Here is a 22151-nt window from a genome sequence, read left to right on the forward strand (position 1 = left end):
CATTAAATCTCTGATCAAGTAAAAACAGTGCGTATTTGTCTCTGAGTCCTGGGAGCTGGGCCATGGAAACTTAAGACTGATGAATGGCATGTTACGAAAGCCTAGAAGAGCTCATGGCATTTAGGGATTGACTAAAAAGCACTGCATTTTAAGCTTGGTCTAGGGAATGGCTGTTCTTATTGCTCCATTGTATAGCTCTTGATAGCATTTTATGATACACACAGTTTTAATTATTGTGAAGTAAGAATATTCCCATTTTACACACTGAATACTGAAAAAGAGCGAGGTTAACTAATTTGCTTTGACACAATGGAAAGGGAGGCTCCTATTAAGAGTTTCACAAATTGGACCCTTAACCTGGAGACTGGTTACAGGTTTTGTGATCAAAGTGACCTGGACGCACTAGCAGTCACGTGAAAACTGGAGAGAGAAACTTTTTTTTCTGTGGTGTTTAGGTGATCTGATTGAAATAAATGCTATCTGGAGACCCCAAAAATTTACTCTGAAGTCCCATTACTGTGCAGCTTTCCAACTAAACATGTCCTAGGCTGGCAATACTGATATGACCCAGGGACCCAGCCATACATCCTTCCCCCCGGGACCAGGAAGAGATCGGAATCTGGTTTGCTGTCTTTCTCTAGGCTCTCACCCAGGCACTTGGGCACATCCACAAATGCTTCAGTTCCAAAATGCAAAGGATGAAGAAATCAGAAAAGTCCCGAATGCCACCGGCCACCTTCAGGGAGAGCCTGGCTGTCCAGACAAGTCACTGGTCAGGTGCACAGCAGTGGGGAAGTGCTGTGTGCTAAAGACGTCTGTGTAGCTCCAGCCGGCCGCTCCTCATGGACTCCCAACAACCGGACCCTCCGTCGAGCTCGACTGAACCGCTCCAGTGACTCAGAGGAGGCTCGGGCTCCTGTCACACAGAGCCTGGCACTTTCCTGTAAGCATCGACAGCAGCAGAACCCGATCATGGCTGAGTCTCTGAGCAGAATTCTGATGATCCTGCAAACTAGCAAAGCTCTCTGTCCCAGGAGCACTTGGAGAGGCTGCCCTGCTCCACTACACTTCTGAACGGCTGGCTGGAGCTACGCAGATGCACACTGGTTTGGACACGTGCACACGCACTCTCTAACTCCTCTCAGCTCCGGGTCCTTCCCTCTAGCCTTTGGCCCAGAGCTCACTCCTTAGTGCCCCACACACCTCATGAGCAGGCGTAGTTCATTGTCTCCAAGACATTCTGCAAAGGCCTTACTACCCCCACAGGTCTAAGGAGCTCCTACTGACTTAGGGTCTATAGGGTTAAAAATGCTCTGAGCAGATTGAGAAACCAAAGACCAGTTCCAAATAAGACTTATCCTGAGGAGCACCAGGAGTGCCCAATCAATTTACAAAATCCTAAACCTCCAAATGGAGAAGACATGACATGTCACCTCGCCCTCAGTGAATGCCCTCTACACAAATACCCTCACCAGTCTTGATTCCTTTTGACATGACCCTATTGTGGGAGCTGCAAAGACCATCATGGATCCCACAAATAGGCATGGCAGCCATGCATCCCACAGACAGGGATGGCGCCAGGCAAGAAGGCCATGGATCCCACAGACAGGGATGGTGCCAGGCAGCCCATGGCACATGGGGGGAAAGGGGAGGGCAAAGCAGGGCAGGGATTAGAGAGCGCAGAGGCCCAGCTTTAGGAAGATGGTTGAAACCTGCAAAGAGTTAACAGCATTCCAGTGGGTCTGGGAGGGTAAACGTGGTTTTCATAGAGACACAGGAGCAGCATGAGCTAAGGGCCCACAAGGGAAGGACCTCGGTGTTTAACAGAAGCATTGGATAGAGAAGTCTTGTGAAATGGACAGAAGGCTAGAGAGGTAGCTGGAATTAACTCACGGAGGCCTGGACTGTCCCAGCCAGGGGGTAAGATTGTGCTCTTTAGATGGACGCTGGAGAGTGAAGTGTCCTGTGTTTAGCAAAATCCCTTTCTCAATAGCCCTGATGGAGGCGAGAACGAGCCCTGCAGGGAGGACAGTGAACCAGGAAGCAACCGAGAGGGAATGGAATGGAGGCGGAGGATCTGAAGACTGGGGGAGGAACGGCAGGGCCTCCTCCCTGATCAGCCAGGCAGGGGAGAGAGTGGCACGTGAAGGGAACGTGAGCCTGGGTGACAAGAAGGTGGCTGCTGGTGGTCAGAGACACTGGGCTACCTGGGAAATTCTAACAGGTAGGAGAAAATGTGCAGCTCGATGTGGGGCAGCTTGAGAGGTGACATTCAAGAGGCCAGGAAACATTAGCTTGTGGCAGCTGCACTTTCTCTGCCTTTGATCATTGCCCATCTGGGCACCTGGCTGACACTGACTGGAAGGAGAAAGGGCCAGGAGGCATTGACTTCCCCTCCCACGGCCAGAGGCGGCCAGCGTCCTAATGAATGAGGGTGAGTGAAGGAAGCATTTGGAATTTCACAGAGAGGCCCATTTCCTTCCGCACATATGAAGCACCTGCTAGTGCTGTGTACTAGACGCTGGAAAGCTGAAGTTCCAGGAGGAGGAGACGCTCGTGGAAACAATAAACGAACAACATGCAGGTGGGAGAGCCACAGACAGGACCCAGAAGGTCTAGAAGAAGCCGCGGTGTGAACCAAAGAGGAAGGGGAGGAAGAGGAAGGGGAAGGGGAAGGAAGCAGCTTAGGGTTAAAGGACAAAAGAGAACCTAAGCTCCAGGCACACAGGCCAGGGAGGTCCTAGGAGTGAGGGGTTGGGGAGGGTCCAGGGAGGGCGAGGCAGGTCCAGGGAGGGCAGGCAGTGGGGAGAGGGCAGTTGGGGGGGCAGGGAGGGCCCGGGAGTAGGGGGAGGGTGGGTGGAGCAGGGAGGGTCCAGGAGTGGTGGGAGGGCAGGGGGTGCCAAGGAGGGTTGGGAAGGGGCCAGGAAGGGGTCTGGGGAGGGGTGGGGGGGCAGGGACAGGTCCGTGGAGGGTGGGTTGTAGGGGAGGAGGAGGGGGAAGGCTAGAGGGGGCTGGGCAAGGTGGGTGCTAGTGATAGGGGAGGGCTGGGGAAGGCCTGAGGACCCGAGTGCAGTGGACAAGAAAGCAGCCTTGGAGATGGGCAGTCGACAGCGCTGCTAGGAAGAACAAGTGAGAGAGGAGACCAGGTGTCAAGGGACCAGATGGTGACTGAGACGGGCAAATATCACCCAACCCATGCCCGGTGCTGTTTTCCACGTTAACAGACACGTGTAGCATCTCAGTGTGAAATGCTCTCAAAGGTCTGTGAAGGCCACAGCATGCTAAAGCACTGATGCGATGAAGCGTGTGTGTGTGTCCGCGTAAGCGTGTGTGTGTGTGTCCGCGTGAGTATTTAGCACAACAGTACTTGGGCAGGAGGTGAGTCCGCTGAACAACTGCTTTTATTTAGAAACACAGACCCCACACGTTTCTGGAATCCTGAGCCCCAGTCTGACTTTGTCACCCCCTGACTCTGTGGGGTTGAGTCAGTTGACTTGTCAGGGCCCCTTTGCAAAATGTATGGGGTTTTAATCCAAGTAGAGTTAGAAGCTTAAAAGTTTATCCATGTGTGGCCAGGCGCGGTGGCTCATGCCTGTAATCCCAGCACTTTGGGAGGCCGAGGCAGGTGGATCGTGAGGTCAGGAGATGGAGACCATCCTGGCTAACACGGTGAAACCCTGTCTCTACTAAAAATACAAAAAATTAGCCTGGCGTGGTGGCGGCGCCTGTAGTCCCAGCTCCTCCGGAGGCTGAGGCAGGAGAATGGCGTGAACCCAGGAGGCGGAGCTTGCAGTGAGCCGAGATGGCACCACTGCACTGCAGCCTGGGCGACCGAGCGAGACTCTGTCTCGAAAAAAAAAAAAAGAAAGAAAGTTTGCCCATTTGTAAAATTGTGGGGTTAGTCTACATTGTTTTAAGCCGTCTTTCAATTCTGAAAAACAACTACAGCAATAAAACTAGGGTGAGCCTATGATTTCAGGCAAATTCTAATTGGCTGATTGTACTTTTTTCTTTTGTATCTAAAATTAAATTAACTGATACCTTCACGTATACACTTGATCTCTGTTGATAAGATGGTGGACTAAAAAATTGTTAGAATAGAAAAAAATACATAAAGAGTGAAATAATATGATATCTTCACAGTGGCCAAATTGTACTGAGATGGTGACGATGAGTCGCTCCATGTCCTGAGGCATCTTCTAAGAAAACTTTCTGGCTGGTGCTTTCTGAGTTCATCCTCCTTGGACCTCACTGCTCTCACATTTTTGTTTCTATTTCTTCATCTTCTGCCTGGTTCGCCTGTCCTGCAGCGTGGGGTCTGATCGGGTTCTTGGATTCCACACACTCCACAAGCCCATAGGCCACCATGGTCAGGCTCAGGACCCCCAGCAGAATGTAGAGCTTGACTCGCACACACAAAAATGTGCTGTACCCAAAGGCAATGACGTATCCCAGGGCCTCCCACAGGCGGTAATTGGCAAAGGCAGCTTCCTTGCTCTTCTCAAACAGAACGCCGTAGAGAGCTGCGGAGGAGAGAGCGGAGTGAGAGCTCTGCCCTGGGCCCCACAGTGACCCTGTTCATGAAAAGAGCACAACGGCTTTCCCACTGCCCCATTTTCTCAACAAAATCAGGACATTTTTCTTTTCTCACAACAGAATGATTTTACATGGCAGATGATAGCATGAACCCCGGAAATCTGAGGCAGGTCTCAGTTAATTTAGAATGTTTATTTTTCCCAGGTTGAGGATGGGTGCTCATGACACAGCCTCAGGAGGTCCTGATGAGATGTGCCCAAGGTGGTTGGGGCACAGTTGGGTTTTATACATTCTAGGGAGACATGAGACATCAATCAACATAGATAAGATGAGCATTGGTTTGGTGAAGACGAGCATTGGTTTGGTCCAGAAAGGCAAGACAACTCCAAGCAAAGGTGGGAAGACTGGAAGCAGGGAGGGGGCTTCCCGGTCATGGGTAGATGAGACAAATGGTCGCATTCTTCTGAGTTTCTGATGAGCCTCTCCAAAGGAGACATTCAGATCAGTGAGCAGAGGGATGACTTCGAATAGAATGGCAGGCAGGTTGGCCCCAAGCAGATCCCAGCTTGACTTTTCCCTTTAGCTGAGTGATTTTTGAGCCCCAGGATTTTCCTGCTTGTGATTTAAACACAGCGGCCCCTTTGGGGCTCCGCCCAGGTTGCTGGCCACGAGACCCAGGAAAACCCTCCACAGGCTGAAGCCAAGTGGGCAGGTGAGAGGCAGGGACAGGTGCAGGGACAGAGGCAGCCTGAGCTCCGGTGGGGCAGGGTGTGCTGTGACCTTAACTGCAGGCAGCAGGGCCTGAAACCAGGGGCAGAAGCATGTGGTTCCCCAGGAGGATTCCAGACTGCCAGCGCTGGGGTCCTTGAGGGAGGGAGGATGGTGTTTAATTTCGTAAACTCCATGGCACCTGGTTCAGCGCAAGATACACACTGAGTGCGGAGAGAACCGTCTTCCCGAAGATTCGCTCTACCCACCACTCCTTAGTGCTGGAGATGATACCATGTTCAGGGAGGCCCAGCACCGCTGTGTTTGGGAGGGCGCCTGCCTGGCTGTGTGGCTCCAGGGAGGGCAATGACAAGGGCTGTGAAACACAGTCTTTGAAGCCACCGTCCCCAGCAGCCGCCCTGGGATGGCCTGGGAGGGACGAGGCCCTGTCCCTCCCAGGCAACAGATGATGTCACTGAGAGAGGGATTCCCTCCAAGAAGGAAAGTGTCCAGATAAACACCCAGAAGCACAGGCGCTGTCCTTCCTGGGGCTGGCCTGCTCATTTCCACAGCAACGTGACAGATGTCCGTGAACTTGACCCCAGGGACCTTCCACTCCCATCCAAAGGGGTGCTTTTTTTTCCTCTGGATTTAAAGAAAGTGATGAAAAACAGCTCGCCCCAGGGTTTGCCAGCTGGTTTTATACAAAACAACTCACATCGTGAATGTTCCTCTACTGCTGAAGACCAATGCAGATGCGCTTACAGCAGGGGAGTACCTTGTCTACAGCCCTTGCCCTAAGATTCACATTGTAAACAGCTTAGGAATGTTCGGGAAACAAGAAGTTCTTTGGAACCCTCAGGACAAGGCGCCCTTCTCGTCCCACAGTCTGCACACTGTCCACCTTAATAAAAGTAATGACCGAAGAGAATTGAATAACCAAGTTTAGATTTAGTTGGCTTCTGAGACTATTCTAAACACCTCTTGCCTGTTTTTTGAGGGTGACTCTTAGCACTGGATCCAAAACCAAGGTTCTAGGGAAGAAAATCCAAGTTGAGACACCATGGCTATAAGTGGTAGATCATGCTATGTTCTGTGGCTAAAAGCTCCCAGCTGCACCCTGGGCAGGTCGCAAAACCAAAGCCAATGGACCCAGATTATAAATATTCTAGTAACACAGGCAACTCTAATTTTAAGCTTTTTGGGAATATGGGTTGATGTCATTCAAGCATTTCAAGATGAAATTTATATTGTGCTGCCATGATTAGAAATCGCTGTCCTCCAAGAAAGGGACTCACCCCGCTCCCCCATCGTCTCCCTTCATCAAGTTCTGGTTGGTTCAAGGCCAATTCAGCTTCTTCATAAGTAGCCGTGTTCTCCTCAGCCCTCTGAGTTTTTCCATAAACGTAAACTTTCCGGGCCCTTAATGCCTCACATGTCACATGAAGAACTTGACATTCGCTGACTCTGGTTCCAAAATCTGAACGTAGAGAGGAGATCCACAACAAAGAGAGAAAGAGCTAGACTGTCTGCTGGCTCACATACTTGTGTTCAAAATCGCCTAGATGTGTTTGGGAGACAGGAGGAGCCCCCAGCATGGAGGATCTGGGACCCAGAAGGTGGCTGGAAAGTGGGCTGTCCCCTGGCCACAAAACAGAACTGAGGAGGCCGAATAAGATGGGAGTGGCCCCAGACAGAGGTGACACCATCACTCCCACCTGTCTCCTAACACATCTCTACCCACAGAAGCAGGGTCCACGCCTACAGAGGGAGATGCCAAGGACCCAGATGATGCCGCCGGAACTGCCTTTAAGAAACTTGGAGGAAGAATCAGGGGAAACCGTCTGCCCCACTCGGGGAAGGGGAAGCCACGTGTGTGAATGACATCAGCCCAGTCTAGGGGAGGAGAGGCCAACACCAGAGATAATTAAAGTCAGGCTTTTCAGGGAATTACTCAAGATTTGGTGCCTATTTTAATCTAAACATAAAGAAAGCAATGCATTTATTGTTTCAAATTGCATGGAACTACCCACAGCTAAGGACATAGTGGGGAAAGACATTTTTTAAAAAGGAAAGTAGACTGAAAACGGTATTTCAACAATCCTGAAATAACTGTACGCGTGTACAAGATTGAACACACAAGGAAGCGGTCATACCTAGTGGGAACCAGCCTTCTGGCTGCCAGAGAAAGGAGTGACAGCTACGCAGTGGGGGCCAGAATAAGCCCCGTGGCCTACTGTCCACCTTAATAAAGAAATAATGTGGCGTTGGATGGTGACCCAAAGTGCAAAGTAAATATACGAGCCCATGCTGATGCAGCTCAATGATTGAGTCAGCAAATACATCGGGGAGAAGGGACAGGTATTTTTTGTGGAAGAATTACAGTGTACACATAGACGTTCCTCAGGGTGGAGATTAGCTGCTCTCTCCTTGACTGCTGGCTCCCTGGGCACTCGCTCCTGCAGAACCGCATGTGGAAAGGGAAGGTGGAGAGTTTGCAGTGGAGAGATGTGGCTGGCACCACGGTGCCCACAGGATCAAGGTTAACATCGCTGGTGAGGAGGCCTGTCCCTCTTCTGTATCCCCCATATGATAGGACAGGGAAGCACCTCACCAGGGGATTGTCCTCCCCAAACCCTCAGCCCCAGCCTAATCATGAGAAAACAGCAAACAAACCAAAGTTAAGGGACAGCCTACAAACTACAGTGCTCTTCCAAAGGGTCCAGGTCATGAAAAACAAGGAAAATGAAAAGCTGCCACAGAGCAGCCAGAAGATATGATGACTGAGTCCAACAGGGAGTCCAGGACAGGATCCTGGCACAGAAAAAAGAACGCTCGTGGGAAACCTGGAGGAACCCGAATAAAGGCTGTCCCTCCACTAACTGTCACATGGCAGCGTTACTTCCTAGCTGTACGAATGTGCCGTGGCTGTGTGAGATGCTCAGCGTTTGGAGAAGCAGGCACAGGCCTATGGGGTAAATGAGTTGGGTCTCTAGGTTGGTACCTTTCAAGGGGACTCTCTACATTTGCAACTTTTCTGTAAATCTAAAACTATTTCAAAATAACAAGTGTATTTAAAAAGACAAAGCATTGCTCTCAGCCTGGCCTGTCAGCCTCCTCTTCCCAGGTGGCCCAGGGTTAAAGAGACCAGGATGTGGCTCCTGTCCTCAAACACTGGGATGGGGATGAGAAGTTCAGCAATCTTGTTTGGTCAGAGAAGACAGGTTAAGTGAATAGGGCATTGAAGAAGTCATATTTTCTGGGTTTATCGGCCTAAAAACAGCCAACAGAGCAAAAGAGTATTTTTAGAATAGACATTCCATATCTTCATGGCAGTGCATTGGTGAGGAAGAGTTGCCCTGGCAACCACACCCATCTTTCATTTGCTGTCAGAGGGAATAAGCAGAGAGGAGTGCCTGGCACAGATCTCCCCTTGCAGAGGCCAGGGGATCGCTGGAGCCCAGTGGGACAGTGAGCCGGGGATTCTCAATTCTGGCCCAGGAAGGAGGGGCTCGAATGGTGAAGTCCTCTGACCTGCTTCTAAGTGGGAGACTGTAAGGACCTGTCTTTAAACTGAGCAGTGATGACTAAAAAGTGAGGACAAAGTTCATTGGGTTTTATTCAGTGTCGTTAATTAGGAACACATGTGGCCCACATATGTTCTTAAAAGAAAGCACACATTTGGGGAGAATAGGATTAGAAATCTAACTTGCTATTTAGAAAAACAAAAATGAGAAAGAGCTGTTTTTGAGATGTAGCCAAAGCTACATAAAATTTCCATTTTTTTCAAAAAATAGAGAACAGAGACCTTGTGTGTGTGCCGTGCTGCATGGAGAGCCAGCCTGCCAGGAGTGCACAAACACGGTACTAAAATGCCACTCGCGCATGACGATTGCTAGAGTAAAGTCCACAGGAGCTTCTCAAGTATGTGAAAATATTTTCCCCAACATTTTTTTTTTGTGAGACAGAGTCTTGCTCTGTCACCCAGGCTGCAGTGCAATGACGTGATCTCAGTTCACTGCAACCTCTGCCTCCTGGGTTCAAGTGATTCTCCAGCTTCAGCCTCCCTAGTAGCTGAGACTACAGGCATGTGCCACCACGCCAGGCTAATTTTTGTATTTTTAGTAGAGATGAGGTTTTACCATGTTGACCAGGCTGGTCTCGAACTCCTGAGCTTAAGTGATCTGCCTGGCTCAGCCTCCCAAAGTGGTGGGATTACAGGGGTGAGCCACCGCACCCGGCCAATTTGGTTTATTTTTGAAAAAAATTACTTTTTCCTGTACAGAAAGACATAAATAATTTCAATTTAAGTTAGCATCCCTTATTAAAAGGAGTCTTTATTCCAGTCATTCACTGGACTTGGACATTCATACTCTTTGTCCTTAGGTAACTTTGTTTGCACAGTTCAACAAGACCTTCCCTGAGAGTACCGTGTGTCCATGTAAGGAAAAGGAGAGTTAAGTCCACTATTCACATAGCTCAGGAAGAACAAAAACCAAATACGAATGATCACATTCATTGGGAGCATTTAGAGAATTATCTTATAAAATATTGTGGGGATATTTGTCCCAGTGTTTTTCTTTTAATTTAATGTGTAAATATATTTTTAAATCAAGTAAGTTCAGATAAGTCACTGTGCACTTCTGGTAATGGGATGTGCATTTGGGGACCTCCATAAAACACTGGCTCTGCCATACGTCCAGGGGACGGTTTAAACAAATGCTGTGTGATGCTTATTGGTAATGTAGCTAGGAGCCCTGCAGGCGACATGACACGCCGCTAGCTTATAATTCTGCACTGCCAAAAACACCAAAGTGAGTTGCTGTTTACTCCCCTCCATTAAATCAGTATTAGTTCTGTTAAGCAATGCCCTGGCCTGGCCTCGGGTCCAATCTACCCCTTCCAGGCTCCCGGCCTTGATCCCGACAAGCCAGAGCATGGCGCTGGGCCAAGTACACGCTCATTTTGGTGAAGAGCTTCACTACGTCCACCTGCATTACTGGGGCAGCAGAAAGGACTGTGAAACACGGCTCCTTAAATCCAACAGTGCGGGTTTGTTCAAAGATGATTATCAGCTGTCCTGTGGATGGCAATCCACCAGGAAGACAGAAAGGACATGGCTGGAGTGTTCGGTCCGTGATCTGAGGTCACATGTGCTCTTTATCCTCAGTGCGGGACAGCAGCCAGGTCCGTCATCTCAGAAACATTGGCCTGTACTTCCTTCGTGGGTTTGCTTTTTCCAATTTCTAAGCCCCGAGTGTTTGCCAGATAAAGGCAGAATGTTGATGTCTCTCCTGGAGGGAAGAGGGTCTCATGTGAGCCATGCTCACCTCCAAGAGGACCCTTCATCTTGCCTCATCGGCATCTCTTAGACACGCAGTCTTGCCTCTTTGGGCCTCTGACACCCCTCGGGACCTTAGATGGGGTTTTGGGGAAACTCAGGGTTCCTACCCCAAGCCCTCATCTGTGTTATTTTCAACACCACCCAGAACGCACACCCTCCAACCAGTGGCCACACACACTGACCCAGCTTCCTTCTCTTCCTAGTGACCTTCCTCCAAAACCCTCTCACACGTCTCCTTGTGGAAAACACGACCAGCCAGAACAAAGCACCTCGGAGCTCAGCAGAGCCTGGCACGAGTGCAGTGGTACAATCTTGGCTCACTGCGACCTCTGCTCCGGAGTTCAAGGGATTCTCCTGCCTCAGCCTCCTGAGTAGCTGGAATAACAGGTGCAACTGCGGCATCCCCTCCCAGTTTGCCTGCCCTCAGGCCTCTCTGGAACCTTTCTGGTGCCGCTGCCTGAGCCTGGGGCCCCTTCCTCCCTGGCTCCTCCTTGGCTCCTGCTCCTCTCCCACCCGTGCCCTCACTGTTCTGCCTGACCTCCTGGCCAGGCCACCCTATTCTGTGAGGACTTTGGCATTTGGCTCCTGCCATCATCACGGGATATCACCTTCCATCTGACAACCAGGCTTCCCGGCTCCCCCTAGGACCGCACCTTGGACCTTGTCACCTGCCTTTTGGAATTGATTGTTGTGACACGGTACAGACTCCACATAGCTCCCAGTCACTCCTGGGTGTCAGCGCTTTCTGCTGCTTCCAGTGACCCAGGCGCATCTGATCCTCCCCCGCATGCTGGCCCCACACATGGGGACCCGAACGGCCACTCCACCCCACCCCTCTGCACTCCCCCTAGGCCGCCTTCTCGGGGACCCCAGCCCCAGCAAGGCCTTGGAGCCCCCCGCCGCCTCCTGCCCTGGTTCCTCCTGCACCCCACCCCATCTGGACAGCGGTCAGCCTAGACGTGATGCAGATGTGGTCTCTAGGACGAAGCCCACCCTGGCCTCCCCTGCTCCCCGATATACACAGGGTCCCCACCTGCTCACAGAAAACCCACCACTGCCCAGGAAGCCCCAAAGCCCCCTCCACAGACACTGACCCTAGTGACCTGTGACATGTGTGGCTTGTGGTTCACACCGCCACCTCCCATCTTCCATGGGCTCCTTGGTTCACACTCCCACCTCCCATCGCCCGGGGCTCCTTGGATGGCCCTGCGTGTTTACACCCCAGGCCCAGGGACGCGGAGAGGGTACCTCTGATCACAAGCACGTCTGAATGAAGGTTTTCAGTCATGAAGAGGCTGCTGTCCTAGGGGTAGACAGTCTCACACCCAGGCTCGGATGGGCGACCTGACTTAAGCAAAACCACATCATCCCAAGGGAATGGTGCCCAGAAAGAACCCCGGGTGGTTTTCCACTTTTGCATCATGAATCTGAATAAATGCTCAGAGAAAATACATCAGACCCAGAGGCGACATCACAGCCCTCTTGGCCCTCCCATCTCTCCCAACTCACCTCTCCTGGCTCTGGCCCATTGGCAGCTAATGAGCTCCCACAGTTGCCTTGGCCAGGGACTGCCCCCCTGCTGCCAGGAAGGGGCCTGGGCTGGGGACTCACCATTGTTCTGTGTCTGCCAGACAGCATCTGCCACACCCCACAGGCCTGAGAATACGAAGAACACCGCCAGCTGGTCAGCACCAGGTCTCCACAGCAGGAGGGCGATCATACAGGACAGATGGGTCACCGTGCCTGGGGGTGCAGAGAGGAAACCGCCAGGCAATGAGGGTCATCATCATGGCCTGGAGGGACCCGTAGGTGGGTCAGCACTAGAGCAACTGTCTCAACTGTCCTCTGGAACCGTCCCCTGGAACTGTCCACTGGAACCGTCTCAACCATCTCAATCGTCTCAACCATCTCAACCTTCTCAACCATCCTCTGGAACCATCTCAACCATCTCAATCGTCTCAACCATCTCAACCTTCTCAACCATCCTCTGGAACCGTCTCAACCATCTCAATCGTCTCAACCATCTCAACCTTCTCAACCATCCTCTGGAACTGTCTCAACCATCTCAATCGTCTCAACCATCTCAACCTTCTCAACCATCCTCTGGAACCGTCTCAATGTTTGCTTCATGCTCAGTGTTCCCTTAATGCTCTGGAAGTCATCTTTTTAGTTGGAACCTTGACATTTAATTTGTGAGCTGGTGTGTATGCGTGCTGCCAGCTCTAAGTCAATGGTCTGCACCACATACCTGCTGTGTGACCCACAGCCTCAGCCTGGAGGGCCTTGGGTGTGGTCTGGCATCATATTGGGAAGGAAGGTCACCCTGTCTGGGCCTGAGGTTGCCCCTAAGCTAAGAGGGCTTCAAGTCAGAAAGAGAAGGGCCTCCTCATTAGGTATAAGTCGAAGGATCCCAGCCCCTTTCTGAGTGGCCAGGGGATAGGACAAAGTGTGCCCATGGTTTCATCTGAGCCTTCCAAGTGGGGGCCGTGGGGAAAAAAGGGAGGAGGCCACAGACCTCCCAGACAGGTGGTATCTGTGGGCCTCTCCTTGTGACTCGTCCCAGCAGGTCACAGATTTGGGACCCCCATTTCCACAGGCTGTGGCGTCTCCAGGATGCAGTAACGAGGCTGCCCAGTGACGCTCAAGATGCCACAGAGGAAGAGCAGGGTCTCTGGCAACAGAAAGGCAGGTCCGCACCGCGTGCCCCCGGGGCTGCACCACCTTGGGCAAGTCCCTCCACTTCTCTGCTCCATGATTTCCTCTCTGTAAGGGGACACTGTCTGCTTCACAGGGCGGCTGTGAAGATGGATAGGAAACCCCAGGCAGTGCCTTTGGGCTCCATGGCCCTGGCAGATGCTCGCTGTGTGCCCTTCCTCTGCCTGCGCCCCCACACCCAGCCCTGCCTGGGGCATTGACATGCCAGGCGCCGTTTTTCTTAGTGCCCACATTCCCCATTGTTCACGTGATCTCTGACTCATCCCTTTCCTTCTCTTCCCAAGGAAAATGGAAGGCGCTGTGTGTTTAGGGAGGAATCTGTGGCCTTAGAAGTCTTGTCCTTATCCACTGTGTGAACAGATGTGGAACAGAGCCACCCCAACCCCAGTGTGACCTTCTGTGACACCCATGGCCTCACCACTGGCTTCGTGTCCCTCATTTGCACCTGCAGAGACCCCGCCCCGCCCCACCCTGGCCTAGTCACCACACTGAGTGCCCACTCAGAGCAGGCACTTGCTGTGTGGTCTTATGCCGAGCACAGTGCCTGCCCAGTGCCAGCTTGGAGAGAGATCTGATTCCTGCTTGTTGAGGGGGTGAAGGAGGGGGCGAAGGAAGGACTGAAAGAAAGAATGCATCTTACAGGGCGTCACTGATTTCAAAGCAGTTTCAGGGGCACTTTTCCAGCCCCGTCCTGACTGTGAGCTGCACGCTTTCGCTACTGCAAACCGTTATGACGGCTGGGGTTGGGACGCACACTGCTACCTACCCAGCACGTAGAGCACAGCCCTGCCCGTGTACTGCGAGACCTTTCCGTACAACACGGAGCACAGCGCGTTGGTGGCCGAGAAGCAGATCATCACGTAGCCAACGAACTGGATGCCCAGGGCGCAGGTGACGTAGGACTGGGGAGAGGGATGCAGAGCCACGTCAGGGACGCTCCCAGGCCTCCCGCACTCAAGCTGAAGCTGCAGTCGGGTGCTTTGAACATCTGCTCTGAGACGGCCGGCAGGCCAGTGTGGCCGACGCCTTCCTCTAGGCTCTGTGGCTCCCAGGCAGGAGAAAAGCTGGTGTTGGTACGAAAATCCTCTTTGGGAAAGAACTAAAAGGAGGCAGTTTGGACAACTCTGGACAAAATTTTTTCTCATATATTTCTTGCTATTTTCTGTGAAATGTGCATTATTTTATATGGAAGCCAATACACCCTGCCCTTGCTGGGGCCAATCATTGCCTGTGAGGTCTAAAGAGAGTTTAAAAAAAAAAAAAAAAAGAGAGAAACTGACGAGGTCGCTCTGCCACCTCTTCCGGGGCCTCAGCAGCCCAGCAGCTGGCTGCACACGTGCTCTCACACCCACCACATCACACTCCCATCACGGGCGGCCTCGAGGGCGGGCACACAGAACAGAGGCTGAGACGAGACCAGCCACAGCCACATCGGGGGTGACAAGGACAAGTCCAGTGGAGGAGCAGGAGGGGCTGTCCCCAAAATGCCAAGTGGACCTTTCTGTTATCCTGTTTCTACTCTTTTAAGCCCCTAAGATTCTCCATCAAGGCTGTCCTGAAAGTAGCATTGCCAGATAAAATTGAGGACACCCACTATTGCCTAGGCATACTCCCGGAGAGACATTTGTGGTTTATCTGAAATTCAAATTCTACCTGCAGAGGTGCTTTTTATCTTAAGCTGTCAGCCTTGCCTGGGAGGGATCTGGGGTGGGGACAGAGCAGGGAAGGCTCCGCCGGAAGGAGAGCCTCTGCCAGACACAGGCCCACGCTGGTCCAGCTCTGGCCACCAGCTCTTAACAGCTCCCAAAAGCGGCTTCTTTCTTTACCCGCCCTGAGGTGGGGCACCGCCTCTCTCACCTTGAGGGGAGAAGGTGGCCTGAGTGGATGGAGCAGAAGCCTGGAGAGCCACATCGATTTTTAGATTGTGAAGCATGATTTGAAAACTAGAGGTGACAGACGCAGTGGCTCACACCTGTAATCCCAGCACTTTGGGAGGCCGAGGCAGGCGGATCACCTGAGGTTGGGAGTTCGAGACCAACCTGACCGACATGGAGAAATCCTGTCTCTACTAAAAATACAAATTACCCGGGCGTGGTGGCATATGCCTGTAATCCCAGCTACTTAGGAGGCTGAGGCAGGAGAATCACTTGAACCTGGGAGGCAGAGGTTGCAGTGAGCCAAGATGGCACTACTGCACTCTAGCCTGGGCAACAAGAGCATTACTCCATCTCAAAAAAAGAAAAAGGAAAGAAAGAAAAAAAAAAAAGAAAACTAAAGGGATAAGGAATTTCAGTGATATTCATGGACCTAATGCTTTTCCTATACGTAAACTCTAAAGTAAGGGTGCAGGGTGAGGCCCAGGCAGGGATAACACGAATGAGTGTCTGCGGGGTGAGTCAGCGGCAGCTGCCCATCCACTTGCTCTGGCTCCTTCCCCAGGAAGACACGGTTCAAGCAAGAAGTTCTCCCTTGAGACAAGAAGTGAGTTGAAAGTTACTTGGAGGTCGAGACCTTGAATCAGAAACTCAGCTATGGTAGCACTGGGAGCACAGGACCCCATTCCCCCCAGCCCCAGCCCTGGGCAGGTGGCCTGGCACACTGCAGTCCTGCAGGTACAGACACAGGTGAAGCAGTCATGCCACGCATGGCCTGAGCCACCGGCCCTCACTTTCATTCATACCCTTGTGTACTCGCTGGAGAGGAATCCTTGCTGCAATCCGCTATACAGAGGCAGTAGAATTAAGAGGCACAGACGTTTATCCCTATATAGCTTGAAAGTCGACAGTAAAGTGGACCAGAAAGGTGGTGATTTCTTCTCTCCTTCACTTTCCCGTTGAACATCTCGTATGGGTTTGAGGAATGCAGCTATCATCAGGACAGCCAGGACACCACTCCCTGAAAGGAAATAGCAAAGGCTTCAGCTTTCACGGGGGCCCAGAGGCAGGGTGCCTGGCACGGATTTCTTTCAGTCGCTCATCCTCCTCTAGAGAGAGAGGGCTAATTGAGATCTAGATTTCAGGTGACAATAGACACGGCACACTTAAGGATCTCAGGTGTTTGGTTGCACTTGATTGTGCTGATTCTCTGATTAGCTCACGACTTACCGGCTTTCACATGAAGCCTGCCACAATCGGTCAGTATTGTCCTCACCGGCATAAAATACAAAAAATTCCGGAGAGACCTCAGACAGACTACATGCACCACATATTTTCACTCTGACAACAGAGGCAGCTACTGAGAGTCTACAGCCTGGGGAGCGTCTATGGTGCGGACATGCTGGACAGAGGGAAGGGTCACAGCCTGGGATGGTGGGCAGGACAGCAAGAGATTTCATCACGCTACTCAGAACAACTGCAACTTAAACCTTATGAATTATTTATTTCTGGAATTTTCCACTTAAGGTTCTCGGACTGCAGCTGGCCTCAGGTCACTGAAGTCACACAAAATGAAATGGGGACAAGCGAGACTCCTGGATTTGCATTTTCAACTATATAAATGGGTTATCTATGCAAAAAATATTTTAACTATTCGTTTCATCCATGAGGAAACATCCTGTACTTTCTCATAATTCCAAAATGTGATGACTAAATCTCCATCATTTCTGTCCACCACTTTATTATCTGATCTACCTTAATTTCTGTCAATGGAGAACTGATATTTATTTAGCTGTTTCTCACTTTACACGGAAGCCTTTTCATTCCCTTAATGATTCTAAGTTCCTTCTGTGATATCGTTACATCTCCACTGTTTCTTTCCCACCTGGCAGTGGTCATGATACACAGTATTTGGGGCATCACAGATTGCTCAAGATTGGCGACCATCCTTCCCTTCTCTCTGGGCCAGAATCTTTCAGATTGGTTCATTTCTACCTCCAAGAGCTTAGACCCCTGCTCCTCTGAAGACGATGGGAATGATCTCATCTTACTGTGTCTGACTAACCTTATCCAGCGCTTTCTGTCTCTCTCAGCATCAGGGTCCTTGTGTGACCCATGCAGTGGGCTTGCTGCAGCACTGTGCCCCGGCAGCTGAGCGTTCCTGAAACTGGGAGGTTTTGCAAAGCCAGCTCTCTTCCAAGCTGTGTGCAGAAACAGCGGAATCCTAGCACCTGTCTCAGAAAGCACCATTGTTAACCCGATTCCACCCAGAAATGCACAGATTTATTTCTAGGCTTTACTTTCTGTTATCTGCCTACTTTCTATCTTGGCTAAACATATTCCCCTTCCCATTTCATGATAATTCCACATTCTCATGAAGTTTGTGAAATTCCGTATGAAAGCGGGACTCCTGTTGCCACGGTTGTTTCTGGGTCACCCTTCATTTTCCTCTGCGTTGTCCTGGCCACCATGCGGTCTGGCGGGTTGTCACGCCTGCACGGGAGTCCATAGGGTATTTACAACTGTCAGGGCCCCCTTCCAAGCCGACCTCCTGAGCTGACTGTGTGTAGACCATGTGGAAAAGGCACATTTTTCCTCCACTCACTGAAGGCAGAGCCTTCTCCACGATCTCATCTTGTGGGCCAGGACTTCAGTGTCAAGCAGCCCAGTAGGACATGACCTCCAATCTCCCCGAAAGCCTCTTGGGAGGAGGAGAGGCAGGTCATGGACACAGAAGCCACACCCCTTTGTTCAGAATTATGTGTGTCCAGATGTCATGTGACTCAGAGCCTTCTGTGGGGCATGAATTGGGGGATACTGCACAGCTGTGTCCTACATTCTAAAGAGAACGGCTCTTTGCAAGAAATTTGACTGTGAGTGGAATGCTCAGAAACCCGGGAAAGTTACCCAGGGAGACGGTGTTCTTGTTCTTTTAGGTCCATTTTTCTTTCTTGCTTTGTTTTTCTTTATGGTGATATGGCCTTGCTTTATAGAAAAGGACACATATAGGGTCCTGCAGGACTGTTAAGATCACAATAGTAAGACCACTTCTTCATTTATATGTGTGTGATCTCTGCTATACGTAACTTCTAGACTTGGACTCCCTTAGGCTGTGGGATTCCATGACCCGAGAACTGTCTGTGATGCATAAATGGCTGGGGCTGTGACAAGACAGCACCCTGGGGGTGCCCCTGCAGGGGAGGTGCTGCAGGGAGCAGCCACCTGCGGAGGACAGAGGGCAATGAAGGGCCTGGAAGCCACGGAGAAGCCTGTGCTGTTCCTCTACAGCAGGGGCCAGCAAACTATGGTGTGTGAGCCAAAGCCTGCCCATGGCCTGCTTTTGAAAATAAAGTTTTATTGGCACACAGGCACGCTCATTTGCTTACATGTGGTCTATGGCTTTTTCTCACTACAAAGACAATGTTGAGCAGTTGCAACAAGGACCATATGATCCTCAGAAAGATCTTCACATGTAGAAATATTTGCTGTCAGCCCTTCACAGAGGAAGGCTGCCAGCCCCTACTCCAAAATTCTATTGTTTTATAGATAGGAGATGTCTTTGTTGGTGGCTGCATGACTGGAACGGGTGGAGCTGGAAGGAGACCTGAGGGTCTTGACTCAGCTCAATGTCCCCGAGTCCCCCAGCCTCCCAGCTATGTAGAAGAGGTGGTGAGCGGAAATGTGGGGGAAGCACAGGCCTGGCTGGTCCTGGGGACCATGTTGATGGGAACGTAGAGGCCTGCTGGGAAAACATGACCACGATTCCAAGTCAGCAGAGCTTTGCAGACCAGAGCAAACCGTGGCTCCTCCTGACTCCCTGTCCACAACTTCCACTTACTTCTAAAGCCCTCAATCTGGGCCTTGCACACCAGCACCCTCCCCAGGTTGCTCTCGTGATAGACGTCAATAGCCGCTCACTGGCTAAGAGCCTGGTCCAGCCTCCTCCCTGAGCCTCCTGGGGGCCCTGCCACACTCAACACTCTCAAACCCCCTCCCCAGCTGATTCTGCAACCCTGGGTGTGCTCCATGACCCTGGTTTGGTTTTCTGTCTCCTTCCAAGGCTCCAGTTGTCCGCCTGGCCCTCAGTGTTGCTGAACCAGGGGTCCGGCTGCACTCCCTTCTTTGTAACACTTTTCTCTGCTTTTTCTCCCTAAGAACCTCATGCCTGTCACGATTCCAGTCACCACCTCAGAAGATGCCTCCACGTCCACACTTGCATCAGCCTCTGGCCTGAGCCCTGCACAGCGTCAGACTGGCCATTGGACACTACGCAAGAGTCCTTCTGGGTCCTCAAGCCAGGTGTTCCCGGCCTGAGCTCATCGTCCTCTCAACCCCAGGACTGTCTTGCTCTTTCCCACACCATGTCCAACCCACCCGGACCCTGCTGGCCTCTCTCTCAGCCCCTCCCCCTCTGCCTCCCCCTCCCCCTCTGCCTCCCCCTCCCTGCTCCCTCCTCTGGACTCAGCACTCCGTCCTTAGTGGGTCTCTGCCCGTTGTCCCTCTGCATCTCTAAGTCACGCTGGCACAGGGTCTGTCTAGGAGGCAAGTCTGCCTTCGTCCAGACCCTTTGGCACAACATCGAGGGCCACAGCTAGTCCTGTGCCCCATCTCTGCCCCTCCACCTTGTCCCCAGCCCTGAGGGCTCCTCCTGGACTTCTCGCCTCCAGGGCCCTCTAGCATCACTTCCCTGCTTGGCCAATCTTGCTCATTGTCCAGACTCAGTGTAGGGACCACCCACCCTTGGAGGCTTTCCTGAAACTTGGTGCTCCAGGGAGATGCAGCTGCAATTCAGCTGGGAACTGTGCTCAGAACACCGTTGGACTGAGTCTCGGTTGGGTGTGTGTCTGTTTCCTTCACTAGGCTCTCGTCTTACTAAAAGCGAGCTTCTAGTCATCTGAATGTCTGGACCAAGAAGGCCTAGCATGGCTTCCGTATGCTGTGTCCACTTCCAGCCATTGCTTTGCAAGTGCTCACTCAGAGCCTCTGATGTGGAAGTGGCCTGAGGGGACTTGAGGGGTGGTGCCGCACATCATCTCAGCACAAGGAAAAGCTCTACAGTGCGCATGAACCCTCCTCACCTATGACCCTGGCAGAGTGCGGGACTTGGTGTTCCCAGAGCTCACAGGTACTAGACCTTTGATCTTTAAGGAGGACCCATTCCAAGGGCTTTATGAATCCCCAAATCCAAGAATGACAAAGAATATATATATACATACACATATATAAGTACATGTTATAATATATATACACATATATATGTTATAATATATATAATATATTATATATAAATATATATATAAAAGAATATATATACACACACATGTATTTTTATATATATATATATACACGTATATATATACACACACATATATAAATACATGTGTGTGTATATATATATATACACATATTTTGAGACAGAGTCTTCTCTGTTGCCTAGGCTGGAGTGCAGCAGCATGATCTCAGCTCACCGCAACCTCCTCCTCCCGGGTTCAAGCAATTCTCCTGCCTCAGCCTCCCGAGTAGCTGGGATAACAGGTGCATGCCACCATGCTCACTCAGCTAAATTTTGTGTTTTTAGTGCAAATGGGGTTTCACCGTATTGGCCAGGCTGGTCTCGAACTCCTGACCTCAAGTGATCTGCCCGCCTCAGCCTCCAAAAGTGCTGAGATTACAGGTGTGAGCCACCATGCCTGGCCAAAAAAAGAATATATTTAAATTCTTTACAAAATAGTTTTTAAAACTCTCTAAATGTGTCTCCTTCAAAGTTGTAATAAACCTTTCACTATAACACTAAAGTCACATATGAAACTATTAACATAACATTCTCTATTAAAATGAACTTCTAAGAATGAGCCTTGTCATGACAATTAACTTCCTCTGGGCAGCCGTTTCACCATGAGCTTGCAACGTCTCCAGCTAAGATGCAACCAGCACTTGGGAGCACTTGCCCCTCTAGCCTTTCCACAGAAGGTATTCAGTACATTTCTCAGAAAAAAAAAAAAAGGTGGTTTATAGCAATTATGGATGTTCAGGGTCCTTGGCCACAGCTGAAACACAAACAGTCAACCCCAGTGCCCTAGCCGGCCACCAAGTTCTCTGTTGTAGTAGCCACCAGCCCCCTGTACTGCTGGGCACTTGCAGTGTGGCTGGGAGACTTAGGAACTGAGACTTTAATCAGTTAAGATGTAAACAACCACAGTGGTTAACGGCTACTGTGTTGGGCTCTGGAGATGTATAACAATCTCATCACCCCAGGATCCTCTGTTAGACAGCACGGGTGTACTGCATTTGATTCATAAGAACACTGCCTGCATGTAATCCAGACCAATACATTTTGCAAGGATGTTTCAGAAGAAGAGAGATTCCTTCTATATTGGGGGAGATGGTCTTTGTCAGCCCAGGAAGGAGGTGTGGCTCTGCTTTGCTGGGGACCCTGCCCTGGGCTGGTGGAGCACGTACCGGTGTAGATGCCCAGCAGGGTGTAGACCAGCTGCTGGGAGGGCCTCTGGGTGCTGTTGGTGGTTGCGGTGGCCATCAGGCAGTCACTGGCCCCACAGGACATGAGCTGCTCTTCTGGGAGGGCCTCTGTGAAGTCAGAGCAGATGGGAGGCATGAGATGACCGCAAATATGATGAGATGTAGGTTCTTGAGGAATGAAAGTGACGGTGGAAAGGATGGACACCTGCAGGGAGGCATCACTACAGGTCACGTGGAAAGACCCAGTGTGTCAAAATAGATTTACCCCTAAGCACATGACCCTAGACTCCATTTAAGACACTTTGGGAGGTGGAAAATCCTATTAGTGTTCCGCAAAGATTCAGGGAAGAATAAACTTGGAAAAGTGCTGCTTACCTGTTATACTACTTTTCTGACACAATTAAAATTTTTCAAGTTTTCAAAACTAGTCAAAAAGAAAAAAGTACATGAGATTGGGTGCCATGAATGCTGGATTCTCTTTCAGATTTATCCGTTAC

At 50.9% G+C, this 22151-nt stretch overlaps 1 protein-coding gene across 8 annotated transcripts in view; it reads right to left on the bottom strand.

Annotated features, from left to right (window-relative positions):
- Positions 1-22151, bottom strand: part of UNC93A (unc-93 homolog A) — a 67135-nt gene that overhangs the window by 5389 nt on the left and 39595 nt on the right. For 2 of the 8 annotated variants that reach the window (XR_012434385.1, XM_074038992.1), the window contains 6 exons: positions 21637-21762; positions 17243-17408; positions 15984-16198; positions 14070-14205; positions 12200-12331; positions 3384-4523 (listed from right to left, as the gene is read on the bottom strand). Coding sequence is in view for 7 of the 8 variants with exons in the window: in XM_074038992.1 (XP_073895093.1) it covers positions 4258-4523; positions 12200-12331; positions 14070-14205; positions 15984-16175 (726 nt within the window). In the remaining variant the exon portion in view is untranslated. Of the gene's footprint in view, positions 1-3383; positions 4524-6335; positions 6725-12199; positions 12332-14069; positions 14206-15983; positions 16199-17242; positions 17409-21636; positions 21763-22151 lie in introns of those variants that run through there. The other 6 variants (XM_074038991.1, XM_065543157.1, XM_065543158.2 and 3 more) reach the window with 6 other exon arrangements.

Source organism: Macaca fascicularis, chromosome 4 (genome assembly GCF_037993035.2).
Source record: "Macaca fascicularis isolate 582-1 chromosome 4, T2T-MFA8v1.1".
NCBI classification, from domain to species: domain Eukaryota; kingdom Metazoa; phylum Chordata; class Mammalia; order Primates; family Cercopithecidae; genus Macaca; species Macaca fascicularis.